Source organism: Prinia subflava, chromosome 14 (assembly GCF_021018805.1).
Source record: "Prinia subflava isolate CZ2003 ecotype Zambia chromosome 14, Cam_Psub_1.2, whole genome shotgun sequence".
In the NCBI taxonomy this organism is placed as follows: Eukaryota; Metazoa; Chordata; class Aves; order Passeriformes; family Cisticolidae; genus Prinia; species Prinia subflava.
Window position 1 is genome coordinate 5,698,371 of NC_086260.1, and position 15,363 is coordinate 5,713,733.

Below are 15,363 nucleotides of genomic sequence, written 5' to 3' on the forward strand. Positions count from 1 at the left end.
TGGTGTAAAAATACAGATGTGTTATCAGAGATTCTGCCTGTGCTCCAGGCTGGGGCTCTGCACTGTTATCAGACACTGTTTCCAGTCTTGCCTGGTTTCCTTTTCTCTTCTTCCCCATAAATATTTAATCCACTGTCAGTGTGCTGCTATGCCTGGAGTAGTGCAGTGTCTGCAGAACACAAAATCATTTATTTGGTATTTGGGCAGGTACAGGTTCTTGCCCCTGACATTGGAAATGAGAATCAGATGGTGGCTGTTGGCAGTGACACTTGATACCAGTGACTGGGAATGAAGAAGATAAACACTGTGCATCTGTTGTGTGATTAAAAACTTTATCTTCTGCACTGGCACTTGAAACAAAATTTAGATGAAAGATTGATCTTATTAGGAAGAGATAGTGAGATCCCAGATATTGTGAAGGAATGTTTATAAAATGGAGTTCAGCTGGAGGACATTTACATGCAGAATGCATTCTGCTGAAGGATCTTGTGACCTGTCCAAGTAGCCAGGAGGGTTTTATGCCATCGCACGTGTTAGAGGCTACACATCTTTCTAGAACAGCAAAGTGGGCAGCTTTGACAAATCAAATCCCTGTATTCCCTTCCTCTCCAGTCAATTTCTTTCTTTTTCCCTTTCCTACTCATTTCAAACTTCAGGATTTCCCGAGGTATTGGGTAGAAGATTAACAGTAGATTTACATCTTATAGTGTAGTGCTGGAGTTGGGATTCTGCTGTGCTCTTTATACCCTGCTCTTGCATAGCTTGTGGTATTGCAGGACAGGAGCTCTCTCTGCAGTATTTTCCCAGTCTCTGAGGCATCCTCACATTCAATTCCAAGGATCAGACTGAGTTTTACAAACCAGACCCAAGTATGAATGCCCTGTTTGTGTAAGCTATGCTGAGCCATAATTTGGCCCAGAATATTAGAAGAACTCCCATTAAAAGCTCCTTTTTCCTTGCTCCTTTTTCACACCTCTTTTCCTAACAGAAGGTGCTAAGCTAGTGTTGGATGAGAATCCTACAATGGTGAGGTTGGAACTCAAGATGCCGAGAAATGTTTATGTGTTTTGTTTTCCAGACTAGTAACTGTTTCTGTGGGGTTTACACAAATATCTTTGGTCGTTTCTCCTCTACTGCTTCTGTTAATCAGTAAACACAACTCCAGGGTCACCGTATGGAAGGCAGGGCCTCTGCTTACTGCTCTGCCATGGAGGGAACTCGAGGCTTTACAGTGGAAGCTGGGTGTCCTCTCTCTCTCTCTGATCAGCAGTTAAGTGCTGAGTTTGGTTCCCACCAAAGATGCTCTAACCACAGGGGCAGAGCAGCCACTCACTGACATTGCTTGTCTGTTCCTGGGGATCACTTTGGGAGCTGGTTAATAATTACAAGGTGCTGCAGTGTCACTGCAGCACAGGAGGGGGTTTCTCTATGGGGAGATGAAATGCTGTTTAAATGTATCATGTCTGTAACTTCTTTACTGCCTCCAGGACATCCCTGTAGTCCTTTTCCTTCCTTCCATCCATGCTGGGGGGGCAGGAGGAATGTGTCTAACATGAAAGGGCTGTGAGCCTCCCAGCCTCCCCTCCGTGCAGGACTCACAGCAGGCTCGTGTTGGTTTTGTTTCCCTGCAGCCACATTAACAGCGACAGCTTCCTCTGTGACTGCCAGCTGAAGTGGCTGCCCCAGTGGTTAGTGGAGAAGGAGCTGCAGTCCTTTGTGGTGGCCACCTGTGCCCATCCTGAGTCACTGAAAAGCAAGAGCATTTTTGCCATCCAGCCAGAGAGTTTTGTGTGTGGTAAGTCTTGCCTGCGTGTTTTGAGGTTGTATGAAGAGTAGGAGTCACTCGGGAAACATTTTCTTTGAGCACCAGCATGTTATTATGAGAGGGTTTCTGTTTTGTTTTGTTATTCAGTGGGATCAAAGGAAGCCCGAGCCTGCATTTAAAAAATTTGTCATTGGCTACAATTTATTTCCCACTAAAACCACACAGCATTGCTTGCATCCAGAGTATTCCTTACAGGGCTCTCTGAGTATTAAATCAACAGGGACTAAGGCCTGTTCCACTTCCAGATGGGGCTGCACAGACACTTCCCCAGTCCTCTGATAGTATCAAGAATGCAGCTGTAATTTTTTTCCTTCTGCAGTGTTCCGAGCTCTTCTGTGTATTTGTGTTCTTTACCCGTCTTTTCTCCCTCTTGGAGACAACAAAGAGTTAAAAACAAAACCCAGAGGAGTATCCCTCCATCACAGCTGCTTCTTTGGGGCCAGTAAGGCCCACCCAAATACTGCAGTTGACTCTGCACCTGAGCTATGGTTTCAAAGCAGTTTTACTTAATACCCAGCACACATAAACATCTGCTACCTTTCTCATAAAGAAGAAGAAATTTAAATCTTTAGAAGAGGCCAAATCAATGCTGCTCAGGCATCCAGGTTTTTGGGAAAAGAAAGGCCTGGTTTGGGAGCCAAACCCTGTGCAGTGGAGCCAACCAGTGAGGATTCTGGGTGGAGCTGCACAGGGCTGTTTGAAGGAAAAATGAGCTTTTGCAAACACTGTTTAACCGAGCTGAATGCATGACTTGCACTGAACACAGAGCAGAAGCTTTGTTCCAGTGTCCCTCCTGATCCCCCCAGTGACATGCTCTGCCTAGGTGGCCTCTGTCTGAGCAGGCTGGGAGGGAGGCTTGCTCTGCTCATCTGGAAGAAGAGATCCTGAAGGCTTCATCCCCACAGCAACATCACAAAGCAAAAGCAGCTTTGCTTCTCAGTGCCTGCCAAGTCCTCCAGGCAGTAGTAGTCCTGGTTCCAGAGGCCTGGCTGTTTAATTAAACCTTAGTCAAATATTAAATTACACCATTTGTAGAAACCTAATAAATGAATCTGCTTGGAACCTTGCTAAAACCAACAGTCTTCAGGGCAGAGAGAGAGAGTGTGTGAAGCTTTCCACCCCGGTCGGGTGACAGGCAAATACAGCTGCTTCTGCTTTGACAGCATGGGCTGTGTAGAGTCAGAGTCCTTTAGGTTGGAAAAGACCTCTCAGATCTTTGAACCCAACCATTAACTTACTACAGCCAAACATACCACTAAACCATAGCCCTGAGTGCCACACTGACACATCTGTTAAATACCTCCAGGGATGGTGACTCCACCACGTCTCTGGTCCCTGGGCAGCCTGTTCTGGTGCTTGACAGCCCTTTTGGGGAAGAAATGTTTCCTATTAGCTAATCTAAACCTCTCCTGGCACAACTTGAAGCCATTGCCTCTTGTCCTATTGCCTGGGAGAAGAGACCAATCCCTACCCACTAGAACTTCCTGTGAGCAATTTTCCCTGGAGGTGACACTTGCAGCCCCTTAAGTGCCCTCTCCACTCCTACTTCATGCCAGTACAGGTCTGGAGGTGAGGTTTTAAGTTCAGTCATGCTTTTCATGCATGGATTGTAGATTGAATATGGTCTGAATATTTCTTCAGACCATAGTATCTTAGATTCAGTTGGTGAAGGAGCTGGGTGTCTTGTAGGTGTCTGAGGTCACTCAGTGACCATCTCAGCCCACTGAAGGAACCAGAGGAACAATAAACCCACATAAACCAACGACTCAGTGGAGTTGTGCGTGGCACACCTGCCCTACAGAGCCCTGCTTGTTTCTCATTTCACTCTTGACTTGCTTCAGCCTCCCCTCAGAACCCAGCACTGACTGTTGCCGCTGTTTCCTCGCAGACGACTTCCCCAAGCCGCAGATCATCATCCAGCCCGAGACCACGGTGGCTGTCCTTGGCAAGGACATCCGCTTCACCTGCCTGGCGGCCAGCAGCAGCAGCTCCCCCATGGTGTTTGCCTGGAAGAAGGACAACGAGGTGCTGCACAACGCCGAGATCGAGAACTTCGCGCACGTGCGGGCCAAGGACGGGGAGGTGATGGAGTGCACCACCATCCTGCACCTGCGGCACGTCACCTTCGCGCACGAGGGCCGCTACCAGTGCGTCATCACCAACCACTTCGGCTCCACCTACTCCAACAAGGCCCGCCTCACCGTTAATGGTGAGTGGGAGCTGCTCTCTCTTCCTCTCCTCAGCCTCAGCTCCTATGTGGTACAATTCTTTGTGACCCGCTTAGCTGCTCCCGAGGGTCCATTCCTGATGGTGAGCTCTTAACCTCTGCAGCAGTTTGTGTCAGTGGGTGCTGGGAAATGCCCTGTGAGGAGCACACAGCATTTTGTGTTGGCTGCCATCCAACCAAGCACTTCAGCATGCGTGTTCTTAACAGCTTGAGCTGCCTCCCTTTGGCTGCTCAGGTACATTCTTTGCCCAATGAAAACAACAATACAGAGGGATGCAAAGAAGAGGGATCTAGGAGTTGGAAGTTCTCTGTAGGAGAGATAACAGATTTTTTTCCCAGGTTTTCATGGAAGAAAATTAGCTTTGATCCCAGCTTTAATGACCTGAGTTGTCATGGACTCGGCTTCTGTAGGAACACAGGGTTGGTCCCCAGCAGTTCAGAGATACCCTGCAGAAGCACGTGGGCATCCTCCTGCATAGCCCGTGGGTAGTAGTCACCTTAATCCCCTCTGTGGGAAGGAAAAGCAGCACTGCCCAGCAGCCGGCGTTTCCCCAGGAGCCGCTCACGCCCTTTTCTCCTTTCTCCTTTACCAGTGCTGCCGTCCTTCATCAAAACCCCCCACGACATCACGAGCCGGACGGGGACGACGGCGCGGCTGGAGTGCGCGGCCGAGGGCCACCCCACGCCGCAGATCGCGTGGCAGAAGGACGGCGGCACCGACTTCCCCGCGGCCCGCGAGCGCCGCATGCACGTCATGCCCGACGACGACGTCTTCTTCATCACTGACGTCAAGGTGGAGGACATGGGCGTCTACAGCTGCACGGCGCAGAACTCGGCGGGCTCCGTGCTCGCCAACGCCACCCTCACCGTGCTGGGTAAGGGCCCTCGGGGTTTAGGCTTTTCTGGTTTGTGTGTGTTTGTAATCCTGCAGTTCCTGAGTGTGTAACTCTAAATTCATACAGAGCGTTGGCTACTGTTCTCCCATTTTGTCAGACAAAACAATTCCTCTCCAGGCCTGGGAATTGAGGACACCTCGCTGTCTCAAACCCCAAGAAATGTAAACACAAGTGAGCTGGGGGAGCAAACTTGGGGTAAATGACTCCATTACCTGAAGCTGTAATTGGAAAATCAATCCTCAGTATGCAAATGGACCAAACTTACAATAATGTGAAAACCTGTGACCCATTGTCCAGTTTGGGTGTAGCCCCTGGGGGGGGCTTCATTCTGCCCTAAATGTACCTGAAGGCCCTTCAGTAAATATAACAGCTTTTTATTCTCTTAATTTTGTCTGGCCTCTATGTTTAGGTAGTCCCAAAAAGGCATCACCAGTGCCTCAGGAGGCCAAGTGCATGTGGGAACTGGGAGAATGGCCATTTAAACTCTTTACCAGTTGCAGATAAAAGAGAGACAGGGTCAAATGGGCTGCTTAGCCTTGTTTCATTCTTTTACACTGTAGTTCACTAACGAAAAATACCTGTTAGGTAAAGGAAGGAGCTGTAAGTCGCATCTCCTCTTGTGCCAAGGAAGCCCCTCCAACCACCTATTTGCTGTCTGGGAAAATTACTTCAAAAGGAAATTGCACTTCCTCTCCCTTGCCTTATGAAACGTGTCAGCTGTTGGCCCATGTCCTCAGAAGTTTGTTGCTGGGAAAACTTACCACCAGTTGGTTTTGGGAAGTGAGGCCTTGGCTGTGGTTGTTGGATCTGTTGTGGTGTGCAGCTGCCTGATTCCTGAGCACGTGCCTGCTTTGTGCATTGCCATGTCTGCAGGAACACGGGGAATACTCAGTGCTGTTAAATCTGTTTTTACACTGTTCCTAGAAATGAATTTCTGTGTTTGTTCTCCTGCTGAGATTCTATCTTTGGTTCATCCACTGGACCATGTGTCTGCAGGAACACGAGGAATATTCAGTGCTGTTAAATCTGTTGTTACACTGTCACTATAGGACACGAAATAAAACACACTGGTTCTGTGAATCTTCAGAAGGCAAGAAAGAGAGAGATTCATTCAAAATGCGATTTCTTTATATACTATTTACAGAAACCAATATGATTGGGTGGCAAGGTTAACACCTCTTCAGCTACATTGGTTAAACTAGTGGGCCATCAAGAAGTCCCTCTTCTAAAAGAAATGAACAACAAAGATATAGTTAACAAAACATGTCTTTTGTTTACAGCAAATCGTCTGGGAAAGAAATTTCACAAACCAAAACATCTCAGACCTGAAATCAGGGCTACATTACACTGTCCCTAAAAATGAATTTCTGTGTTTGTTCTCCTGCAGAGATTCCATCTTTGCTCCATCCACTGGACCCTGTGTTTGCAGGAACACGGAGAATATTCAGTGCTGTTAAATCTGTTGTTACATGTCCCTAAAAATGAATTTCTGTGTTTGTTCTCCTGTAGAGATTGGTCTATCCACTGGACCATGTGTCTGCAGTAACACGAGGACTATCCGGTGCTGTTAAATCTGTTGTTACATTGTCCCTAAAAATGAATTTCTGTGTTTGTTCTCCTGCAGAGATTCCATCTTTAGTCCATCCCCACTGGACCATGTGTCTGCAGGAACACAAGGAATATTCAGTGCTGTTAAATCTGTTGTTACATGTCCCTAAAAATGAATTTCAGTGTTTGTTCTCCTGTAGAGATTGGTCTATCCACTGGACCATGTGTCTGCAGGAACATGAGGAATATCCAGTGCTGTTAAATCTGTTGTTACACTGTTCACTAAAAATGAATTCCTGTGTTTGTTCTCCTTCAGAGACCCCGTCTTTGCTCCATCCCCTGGAAGACCACGTGGTGTCCGTCGGTGAGACCGTGGCTCTGCAGTGCAAAGCCACGGGGAGCCCCCCGCCCCGCATCACCTGGCTGAAAGGTGACCAGCCCCTGGTGGTGACAGAGAGGCACCACTTCACCTCGGGCAACCAGCTGCTGATCGTGAGGAACGCGGCGCCGGAGGACGCGGGCAAGTACACGTGCGAGATGTCCAACACGCTGGGCACGGAGCGCGCGCACAGCCACGTCAGCGTGCTGCAGGCGCTGGGCTGCCGCAAGGACCGCACCACCGTGGGCATCATCACCATCGCCGTGGTGTGCAGCATCGTGCTCACCTCCCTGGTGTGGGTCTGCATCATCTACCAGACCAGGAAGAAGAGTGAGGAGTACAGCGTCACCAACACAGGTAGCTCTGGTGGCCTGAGGGCCCCTCTGACCTTTAGTGCTGTCCCAGTGAGGCTGAGCTGGCTCGGCAGGGAGCCTCAAACTCCACTGCAAGTGCAGCTGGCTTAACTCCCTGCTTCCCTGGGCTCACAGGGCTGGGACCAGCTTTCACTTGCTGCTGAAGCATGTTCAGAGCTGCATGTCTCCCCTTGGCGTGCTCTTCAGGAAGGTCTTTTCCACTTGGCGTGCTCTTCAGGAAGGTCTTTTCCACTTGGCAGTAGTTCCAGCTATTGCTTTGATACTTTGGTTTTCCATGACCATAAGTGATAACTTTTGAGACAGGCTGGATGGTGTCCATGATGCTGGGGACCTGTCTTACTTTTTTGGAAATCTGTATTTTCAAAGACTTTGAAGTAAAAACTTGAAAAATTAGACTTTGAAGCTGGAATCCCTTTTTCCATGTTGGCTATAAGAGCTAGCCCTGCTAATGGGGAGGTATCTGTTACTTTTTAGAGGAAAAATTAGTGTTTATTGCTTTCTCCTGATATTCAGAGGGGATAATCTGGTGCTGAAATAAGTGTTGCAGTAAGAATAGTCTCCTGCCCTCCTTACACAGCCTCTGAACAAAACAGAAGTATGGAAGAACCAGCCTATAACTTTCCCAGTCTGCTTGGAATTTCCAGCTTTCCTACATTATGCTTAGCTGTAGAAAGAGTACAAAAGGATTTTTAAAGACATGGGCTAGGTGGGAAGTCTTGGATAGCCTATTTAGCAGTGTGGTGTATTAGTGGGGTTCTATTATAACTCCTTTTTTTAGTCCTGAAAATCCAGGGCTTTGTGCCTGATGTAATTGAGTTTCACTTGGTTTTGTGTGGCAAGGGAAACTGAAATTGCCTGATAGAAAATGGAGAAAGCCAAGGACAGCCAAGAGGCTTAAGACTTATTTCCTGTTTAGGAGAATCCAAGACCCTGTCCTGCAGATACTTTTACTCCTGACTTCAGGAGGCAGAAGACCCCCTTGAGTCCAAGGAGGGTCTGAATTTCAGGGGAAAGGGAAGGATTTACTTATTCTGAATAAATAGTTCTGCTCCACCTACTATGTACTGACCATGCCACATGCAAACACTCAAAGTGCCTTTATCAGCACTCTCTCCCACAGCTTTAAGCTGTGAAAAATCAGGAATGGGGCTTCTGAGGGGAAAGGAATATTTAGGCAGCTCAGTTTCCAGTGCCCCTACAGAAAATAACCAGTTCTAGATCTGGTCCCAAGTCCCCCTTGAAAATGCAAATTTACTCTGAAAACCCTGCTGGGAACTGACTTTTCCCTGCTCCCATTGCTCTAGATGAGACCATTGTCCCTCCTGATGTGCCAAGCTACTTGTCCTCCCAAGGGACCCTCTCGGAGCGCCAGGAAGTGGCCATTGGAGTGGACACCCAGCAGCCCAATGGGCACATTGACAGCAACGGTGAGGAATGCTTTAATTGGTCTGTAATGCTGCATCTGAACCTATTATGGGAGGTAGAAATCTCAGCCCAGAGGACTTCTGTGTTTGTGTTTGTTCTGAGTTATCTGAGGGATCTTCATAATGTAATTCCTGCATTTATGCAGAGCAGGGATCTGTGTTTGACTTCACAGAGCTCTCCTCTCCCAGAAGTAAATGTTCCTACAAGCTGACTGCCTCAGAAACTGCTCAGTCAGGCCCTAAGGACTGGTTTTTTGCTAATTTTGGATTCCTTTTTTTGGCAGCAGAGTTACCCATAGTCATACTAGAAAATGCATTAGCATTGCCTGTCCCTGCCTTCAGGCTTTGAAATTAAATGTTGAGGTTTTACACTATTTAAAAACAGCACATTAGGAAGGAGAATTTAAGAGTTCTAAACTAAGATCCTCCTGAGATTGTGCAGCATTTATTCTGTTAAATGTTTGCTGAAAATTATCTATTATCTCCACTGCTCTTTTTCCTCCCTTTTTCATTATAAGTAAGATGAGCAAGTCACCTAACTGTGAGCAGATGGCTGTGATCTTTACCCCAATGGTTTGCTTGTTACAGGGTTGTGTCAGGCTGATGCTGGAAGGTGTCCAGATGTTGAAGCTCCTGCTGTAGGTTGTAGACAGCCCAAGCTGTGTATCAGCTACAATAAAGACACTTGGAAAACTGAGGACATGGCCAATGGAATGCTTGTTCCAGATAAGACAGGTACAAACCCCATTAATCTGGGAAGGCATTTCGTGTTTGTACAGAGCCCAAAACCCTCCAAGTCAGGCAGCATTAACACAAGAAATTGTTACCTTCAGAGGAAAAAAAAAAAAAACTCAGAATGATTTTCAGGTGCAAGCACAGAAAATTTACTTTCTCCTGCTTGCTTTGATCCTCTCTCAAGCTTGGATAGTTGGAATTTGAGGAACTGTCAGAAAGAGGCAGAGTAAAGCTCCCAATTGCCATTCTGTGCAGCTGGCTGATGGGAATTTTGATTTGAGATATTCCTAAAATATGAGAGCACTTTCAAAACTGAAAGTGTTAATTTTTTTCATGCTCTTTTAAAAGGGCTGTTGACTTCAAAGCCCAGCTTTTTAATTTATTTTCAAAATTTAAAGGTTGTTTTGGGCACTACACCTGCCTCTGCTCTTTGCCAATTTCTAGGGTGTTACACTCATACTTTTCTATTTTTAGGATGTGCTTTCTGTTCTCACACTGTATTGTAAAAGCCACAGAAAACCAGCCAATGAAACACATTTTCTCTCTAGGAGAAACTAATGTAAAATTTATTAATGGAAAGTTGCTGAGTGCACTAAGGAAATTAACTTCCAGCATTTAGAAACTCCTTGCTGCTTTGAATTGTGCTCATCTGTTGTTCCCACTACCAGTAATAACATATCTCAGGATAAATATGTGAGCTGATGGTGATCCCTGTAAAGGAGCAGCACAAAAATACGAAAGGTATATTAAAATACTTGATATGTTAAAGCAGCTAGAGGAAAGTTCCACTTTGCACTTTTACCCTGATTAGAAAGTCTGGAAAAGGAAATAAGTGCATAGTTTATTAAAAAAAAAAAAAAAAAGTTATAAGTACTTAGGAGTGAAAAAGAATCCCTAACAAGCTAAAGCTGTTAATTAGAACTATTTTTAGTGATGGTGGCTACAGAGTTCTGAAAACTGAGTGTGTAATAGGCCTGTGTAAGACCACAAAGTGTCCACATTATTTAGTGAGAGATTATTCCCCCACTGCAGTCCACAGAACTGCCCTTTCCTTCCCTGATTTGAGTGCTGCAGTGCTGACCACGTCCAGCTGCTCATTTTGACTCTCCCTTCTGCCCCGAAGGCTTCGGGCTGCCCGTGGTGTGCGCGGAGTGCAGCGACAGCACGGACAGCGTGCACGCCCACCTCTACCCCAGGGACTCGGAGAGCCTGAGGCCCGTGGAGAGCCCCCAGGCCAGTGCCCTGAGCAGCAAGGAGCGCCACAGGAAGAGGGGTGCAGGCACCAGCCTCCTGCATGCTCAGCCCTGCAATGGCATTGCCAGTGGCAAGAGGGGGGACACGGACGGGACCCTCTACCCCAGCAACCACGACAGGATAAGGCCGGAGGGCGCGGCCGGCGCGCTGCTCGCAGACACGCACGGTACGTCCTTCCTCAGGGTCAGCCCTCATCCCTGGGGGTACCAGCGGGCTGTAGCACAGCCCCATGTGCTCCCCTCAGCCTTTCAGCCAGCTCACACGTGTGGGTGGCAGTGGTGGGCTTGGTTTGAGCACAGAATAGAATTCCTAAATTTTGGAAAGAGCTCCAGGGTCATGGAGGGTGGGAGTGCTTGGCAGGCTGCGCATCACCTAATCATGCTGCTCCTTTGGGGTTTTGCAGGCTCCTCACAAGCAGCAGCAAAGCCTTCAGAGCTTAACAACCTTAATTTGGTGAGAGCTTCACCTGCAGGAGGGTCATTAAAGCAACTGAACGTGCTTCCTGAAATATCCCCAGCACTACTGGATCTGCAGAGGGAAGCAGAGGTGCAGCAGGCTCTCCTGCCCAGCAGCACCACAGCCCAGCCCCGCGACTCCGCTCACGAGCCCCAGCTACCCAGCAGGTCTCTGGACTGAGAGCACAGACTGACTGCCACCTGCAAATTAACAAACACACTATTACTTTTTTAAATTTTTTTTTTTTTTGCACAGAGTATATAGGCTACTTACTTCTACCTCGAATCTTGAACTGATGGCCTGGCAAAGGCAACCAACTGAGGTATGAGAAACAAGCTTGTATGGGGAACAAACTCCTGTTCGAGCGTCATCTGATTGTACATAATTTAAAACTTCCCTGAGAAGTATGAAGTGTTCAAAAGTCAACTTGCATATGAAGCACATAAATGCAAGGGATTATTGTGTAAAGAGAAAAGTATTTGATACAATTGTACATAAGAGTTTTCATATATAAATATATATATTAAAAAATATATATATCTTTTACAGAGGCTATTTTAATCTTTAGTGCATGGAGAACTGAGTGAAATTTTACAATTTTGGCAATATTGTTTTCAGTATCAGGTTGCTGTTAAACTTTGTGAGAGAAATAATTCTGGTGCCTTAAATGCATAAACAGAACTTTGAAAAGCCAGACTGTTCCAAAGGGATTGTCCTCTTTTCAGTGGAAGTTCCTTTACACCATGAACACCAGGGCTGGGGCAATCCCAGGTGCTGGCTGGGTGGAGAAGTGACCAGGAGCAGCCCTGTGGAGAAGGACTTGGGAGTGTTGGTGGATCAGAGGCTGGACATGCCCTGGGTGTGCTCACAGCCCAGGAACCCAACCGTGTCCTGGCCTGCATCCAGAGCGTTGTGGGCAGCAGAGTCTCCTCCTCTGCTCCACTCAGGTGAGACCCCACCTGGGGTTCTGCACACAGTTCTGGTGCCCTCAGTATAAGGAGGACTGGAGTAATGAGACAAGGAGTAATGAATTCAAACTGAAAAAGGGGAAATTTAGGTTAGATACAGAAGAAATTGAAATTCTTCCCCGTGAGGGTGGTGAGACCCTGGTACAGGTTGCCACAGAAGCTGCAGGTGTCCCACCCCTGTGTTCAGGGTTCAGGTGTTCAGGCTGGATGGACCTCTGAACAACCTGGACTAATGAAAGGTCTCTGTGCCCATGGTAGGGGATTGGAACAAGATCATCTTTAAGGTCAGGACAGGCTGGATAGATGGGCTAAATCCAACAACATGAAGTTTAACAAATCCAAGTGCTGTGTCCTGCACTTTGGCCACAACAACCCCCTGCAGCACTACAGGCTGGGGACAGTGCCCAGGCAGGACGGGACCTGGAATTTAGGAAGGACATTGAGTGCTGTGTCCAGCTGTGTCCCCTCAGTTTAGGAAGGACATTGAGTGCTGTGTCCAGCTGTGTCCCCTCAGTTTAGGAAGGACATTGAGGCGCTTGAGCGTGTCCAGAGGAGGCAGCGAGGCTGGAGAGGGGCTTGGAGCACAAACCCTGTGAGGAAGGGCTGAGGGAGCTGGGGGTGTTCAGCCTGGAGAAAAGGAGACTCAGGGGTGACCTTATCAATCTCTACAACCTCCTGAAAGGTGGCTGTGGTCAGGTGGGGTCAGGCTCTTCTTCCAGGCAACCACTGACAGGACAAGAGGACACAGCCTTAAGCTGTGCCAGGGGAAGTTAAGGCTGGACATTAGGAAACAATTCTTCACAGAAAGTGATTGGGCAATGGAATTGTCTGCCCAGGGAGGTTGGTGGAGTCACCATCCCTGGATGTGTTTAAAAGAAGACTTAGCCATGGTTTAGATGGTAAGGTGGTGTTAGGTCATAGGTTGGACTTGATCATCTCAAAGGTCTCTTCTAACCTAGTTAATCCTGTGATTCTGTCCCTTCCAACCCAAGACATTCTGTGATTCAATTGGGTTACTTAGCACAAATTTCCTCCCCCTTGGAAATTTATTGTACTTAACATATTTAATAGCAGAGATCTTCAACTGTGTCAAATGAAATTTATAAAGAAAAAAAGCAGTGAGCAATTACATAGCAACCTGATATTTTCCTGTTGGTGGAAGAACTTAAATTCCATTATTTTTCAATCTTTATGAAAGTTAGTATTTGAACTGTGACTGTGTGAGACTTCAGAGTGGACCACACAGGAGGCACTAAATAACTCTTCAACAGTGCAGAGCCCCAAAACAACCAGAGGAAAAAGCTGTTTTGACTGGGAAGGAGTTGTTACCAAAATAAATAACTTGTGCAGTAAACCAGGGGTGGTCTCATAACAGTGCACCTCTCAAACACATCATCACAGGAGGTGTTCCCTGCCGTGTGTCTGGCACAGCACTGAGCACCACAGGCCCTTTCCCTCCCAGAGGGACCCAGCTCTACCTGTCTGAGGTGTGTGCAGTGATCCAGCCTTGCTCTGCTTAGAATAAATAACCTGTGCCAGTATAATGCATTTTCACACCCAAAAAACACATCTGTTCCAGGGGGGGTTGAAACCATGGAGCTGTTTTGACAACAAAACTAAACTACACTCCTAAGGGGACAGCTGTATCACTAATTCATCCAATACTTTTGGGTTTTTTTTTTTCCCTGCAACACAATATTACTCTTTGTAGTTGAACAACCAGACTCTCTATATGAAAATATCACCTTCAAGTGAGTTATGCTGCCTTGTGTAGCAATTCTGGCTTAGTTAGAAATACACTTGTCTTATAAAGAAAACTGTGGATTCATGGTTGAATAGACTTTTAAATGGAAACATCCGGAATGTTTTTATGTGGTCTTTTAAGTTCTCCATTATTGGGGGGGGTATAAAGCAATGCCCCCCTCAGTCAAACAGATCTTTGTCACTTCTGACTTCACAATGATGCATTTTATTTATAGAAGGTTTGCTTTCTGCTGGTGTTTGATGGTACCTGTGGATGGAGGACTCCCAGTTCTTTGTGATTTGAGTTCTGCTAACATGTGGTTGCTGACTCTGGTGGTGACTACTTTGGGGCACATTTATCATGGGAGGGAGGGGGGAGTGGTTGTTTTTTCCCTTAGGAGAAACTCAAATACCAGTTCTACTGAGGCCGAGTGTGGGGATCCACCTTTGCCAGGGCTGTGTCACAACAAGCAGCAGAGAAAAGGGCAGGAACACTTCATGTTCACTTTAGATCCATCTCTGAGGGCCCTGCCCCAGTGCTGCTGCACCTGTGGGGTTTCAGCGATGGCTGCAGGCTGCCCTTGGCTTCAGTAGGAGCTGGTCCTACCCAGCCTGAGCTTGAGGAGCCACAGCTCCTGTAAGGGAGGAGCTGAGGGTCAGGGAGAGCAGCAGCTGCCCCTGGGTGAAGCCAGGCATAATTCAGCCCTACCTGTCTGTCCCAGCCCTGACCATGACACGTTTGCACTTTGAGACAGGTGGTGAATTATGTCAAGTGCCAAGTTTATTCCAAGCAAAGGAAATGGAGATTAGAAAATTATAAACCGAGCACAGTTTTCCCTTCACTGAAGGGAAAAGTGCTCCAGAACCAACTTGTGGAACCAGGGACAGGGGGAAGATGGGAATGATTCATTTTGCTGGCAGAAATGTCATCACCAGGGCGGATACAAAGCATATTTGCCATGTTAACATTGAAAATAATGTTTCTGAATAAAGTTAACTGCCTAATGTTATGACTTCCACTAAATATGTGAATTTGCTGCTTCTAAGAGGCAATGTGAAAGAGGAAGTATTACTTTTGTGTACAAAATTATTTATTTATTAGAAAATTTGGTACAATGTTGTACATTGAAAAACATGTAAGATATTGAAGTGTCTAACAAATGGCATTGAAGTGTCTTTAATAAAGGTTTCATTTATAATATTATGGCTGATTTGTTGAGAGTGAGCTTTTGGGAGTTTCAGTTGAAAATTAAATAAAATTCTAATCCATTGCTAACTCTCTTTTCTGTCTTTCATGGAAATGGAGATTTCCAAAGTACCTGCTCTTGAAATTGGGCTGTGAGATCCTGGGGAACAGCGTGAGGCTCTGACAGCCTGGCATGTGGAGGGGGTGGAATTTGGGACTGGATTGAAAAATACAATACAGAACTTGTAAGAAATACATTTCCAATATATCAGCTTGCTTCAGTATCTGGCAAGTCCCCCTATCTTGGCAGTGAGAACACAACAGATGAGGGGTGTGTGCATGTGTGCA

At 46.8% G+C, this 15,363-nt stretch overlaps 1 protein-coding gene across 1 annotated transcript in view; it reads left to right on the forward strand.

Moving 5' to 3' along the window:
- Nucleotides 1–15,105, forward strand: part of LRIG1 (leucine rich repeats and immunoglobulin like domains 1) — a 92,331-nt gene extending 77,226 nt beyond the window's left edge. Inside the window, exons 12-19 of the mRNA XM_063411996.1 lie at nucleotides 1,632–1,795; nucleotides 3,714–4,034; nucleotides 4,646–4,927; nucleotides 6,813–7,232; nucleotides 8,554–8,676; nucleotides 9,262–9,408; nucleotides 10,532–10,828; nucleotides 11,066–15,105. Coding sequence (XP_063268066.1) covers nucleotides 1,632–1,795; nucleotides 3,714–4,034; nucleotides 4,646–4,927; nucleotides 6,813–7,232; nucleotides 8,554–8,676; nucleotides 9,262–9,408; nucleotides 10,532–10,828; nucleotides 11,066–11,298 — 1,987 coding nt within the window. The 3' untranslated portion in view covers nucleotides 11,299–15,105. The remainder of the gene's footprint in view (nucleotides 1–1,631; nucleotides 1,796–3,713; nucleotides 4,035–4,645; nucleotides 4,928–6,812; nucleotides 7,233–8,553; nucleotides 8,677–9,261; nucleotides 9,409–10,531; nucleotides 10,829–11,065) is intronic.
- The last annotated feature ends 258 nt before the right edge of the window (nucleotides 15,106–15,363 follow it).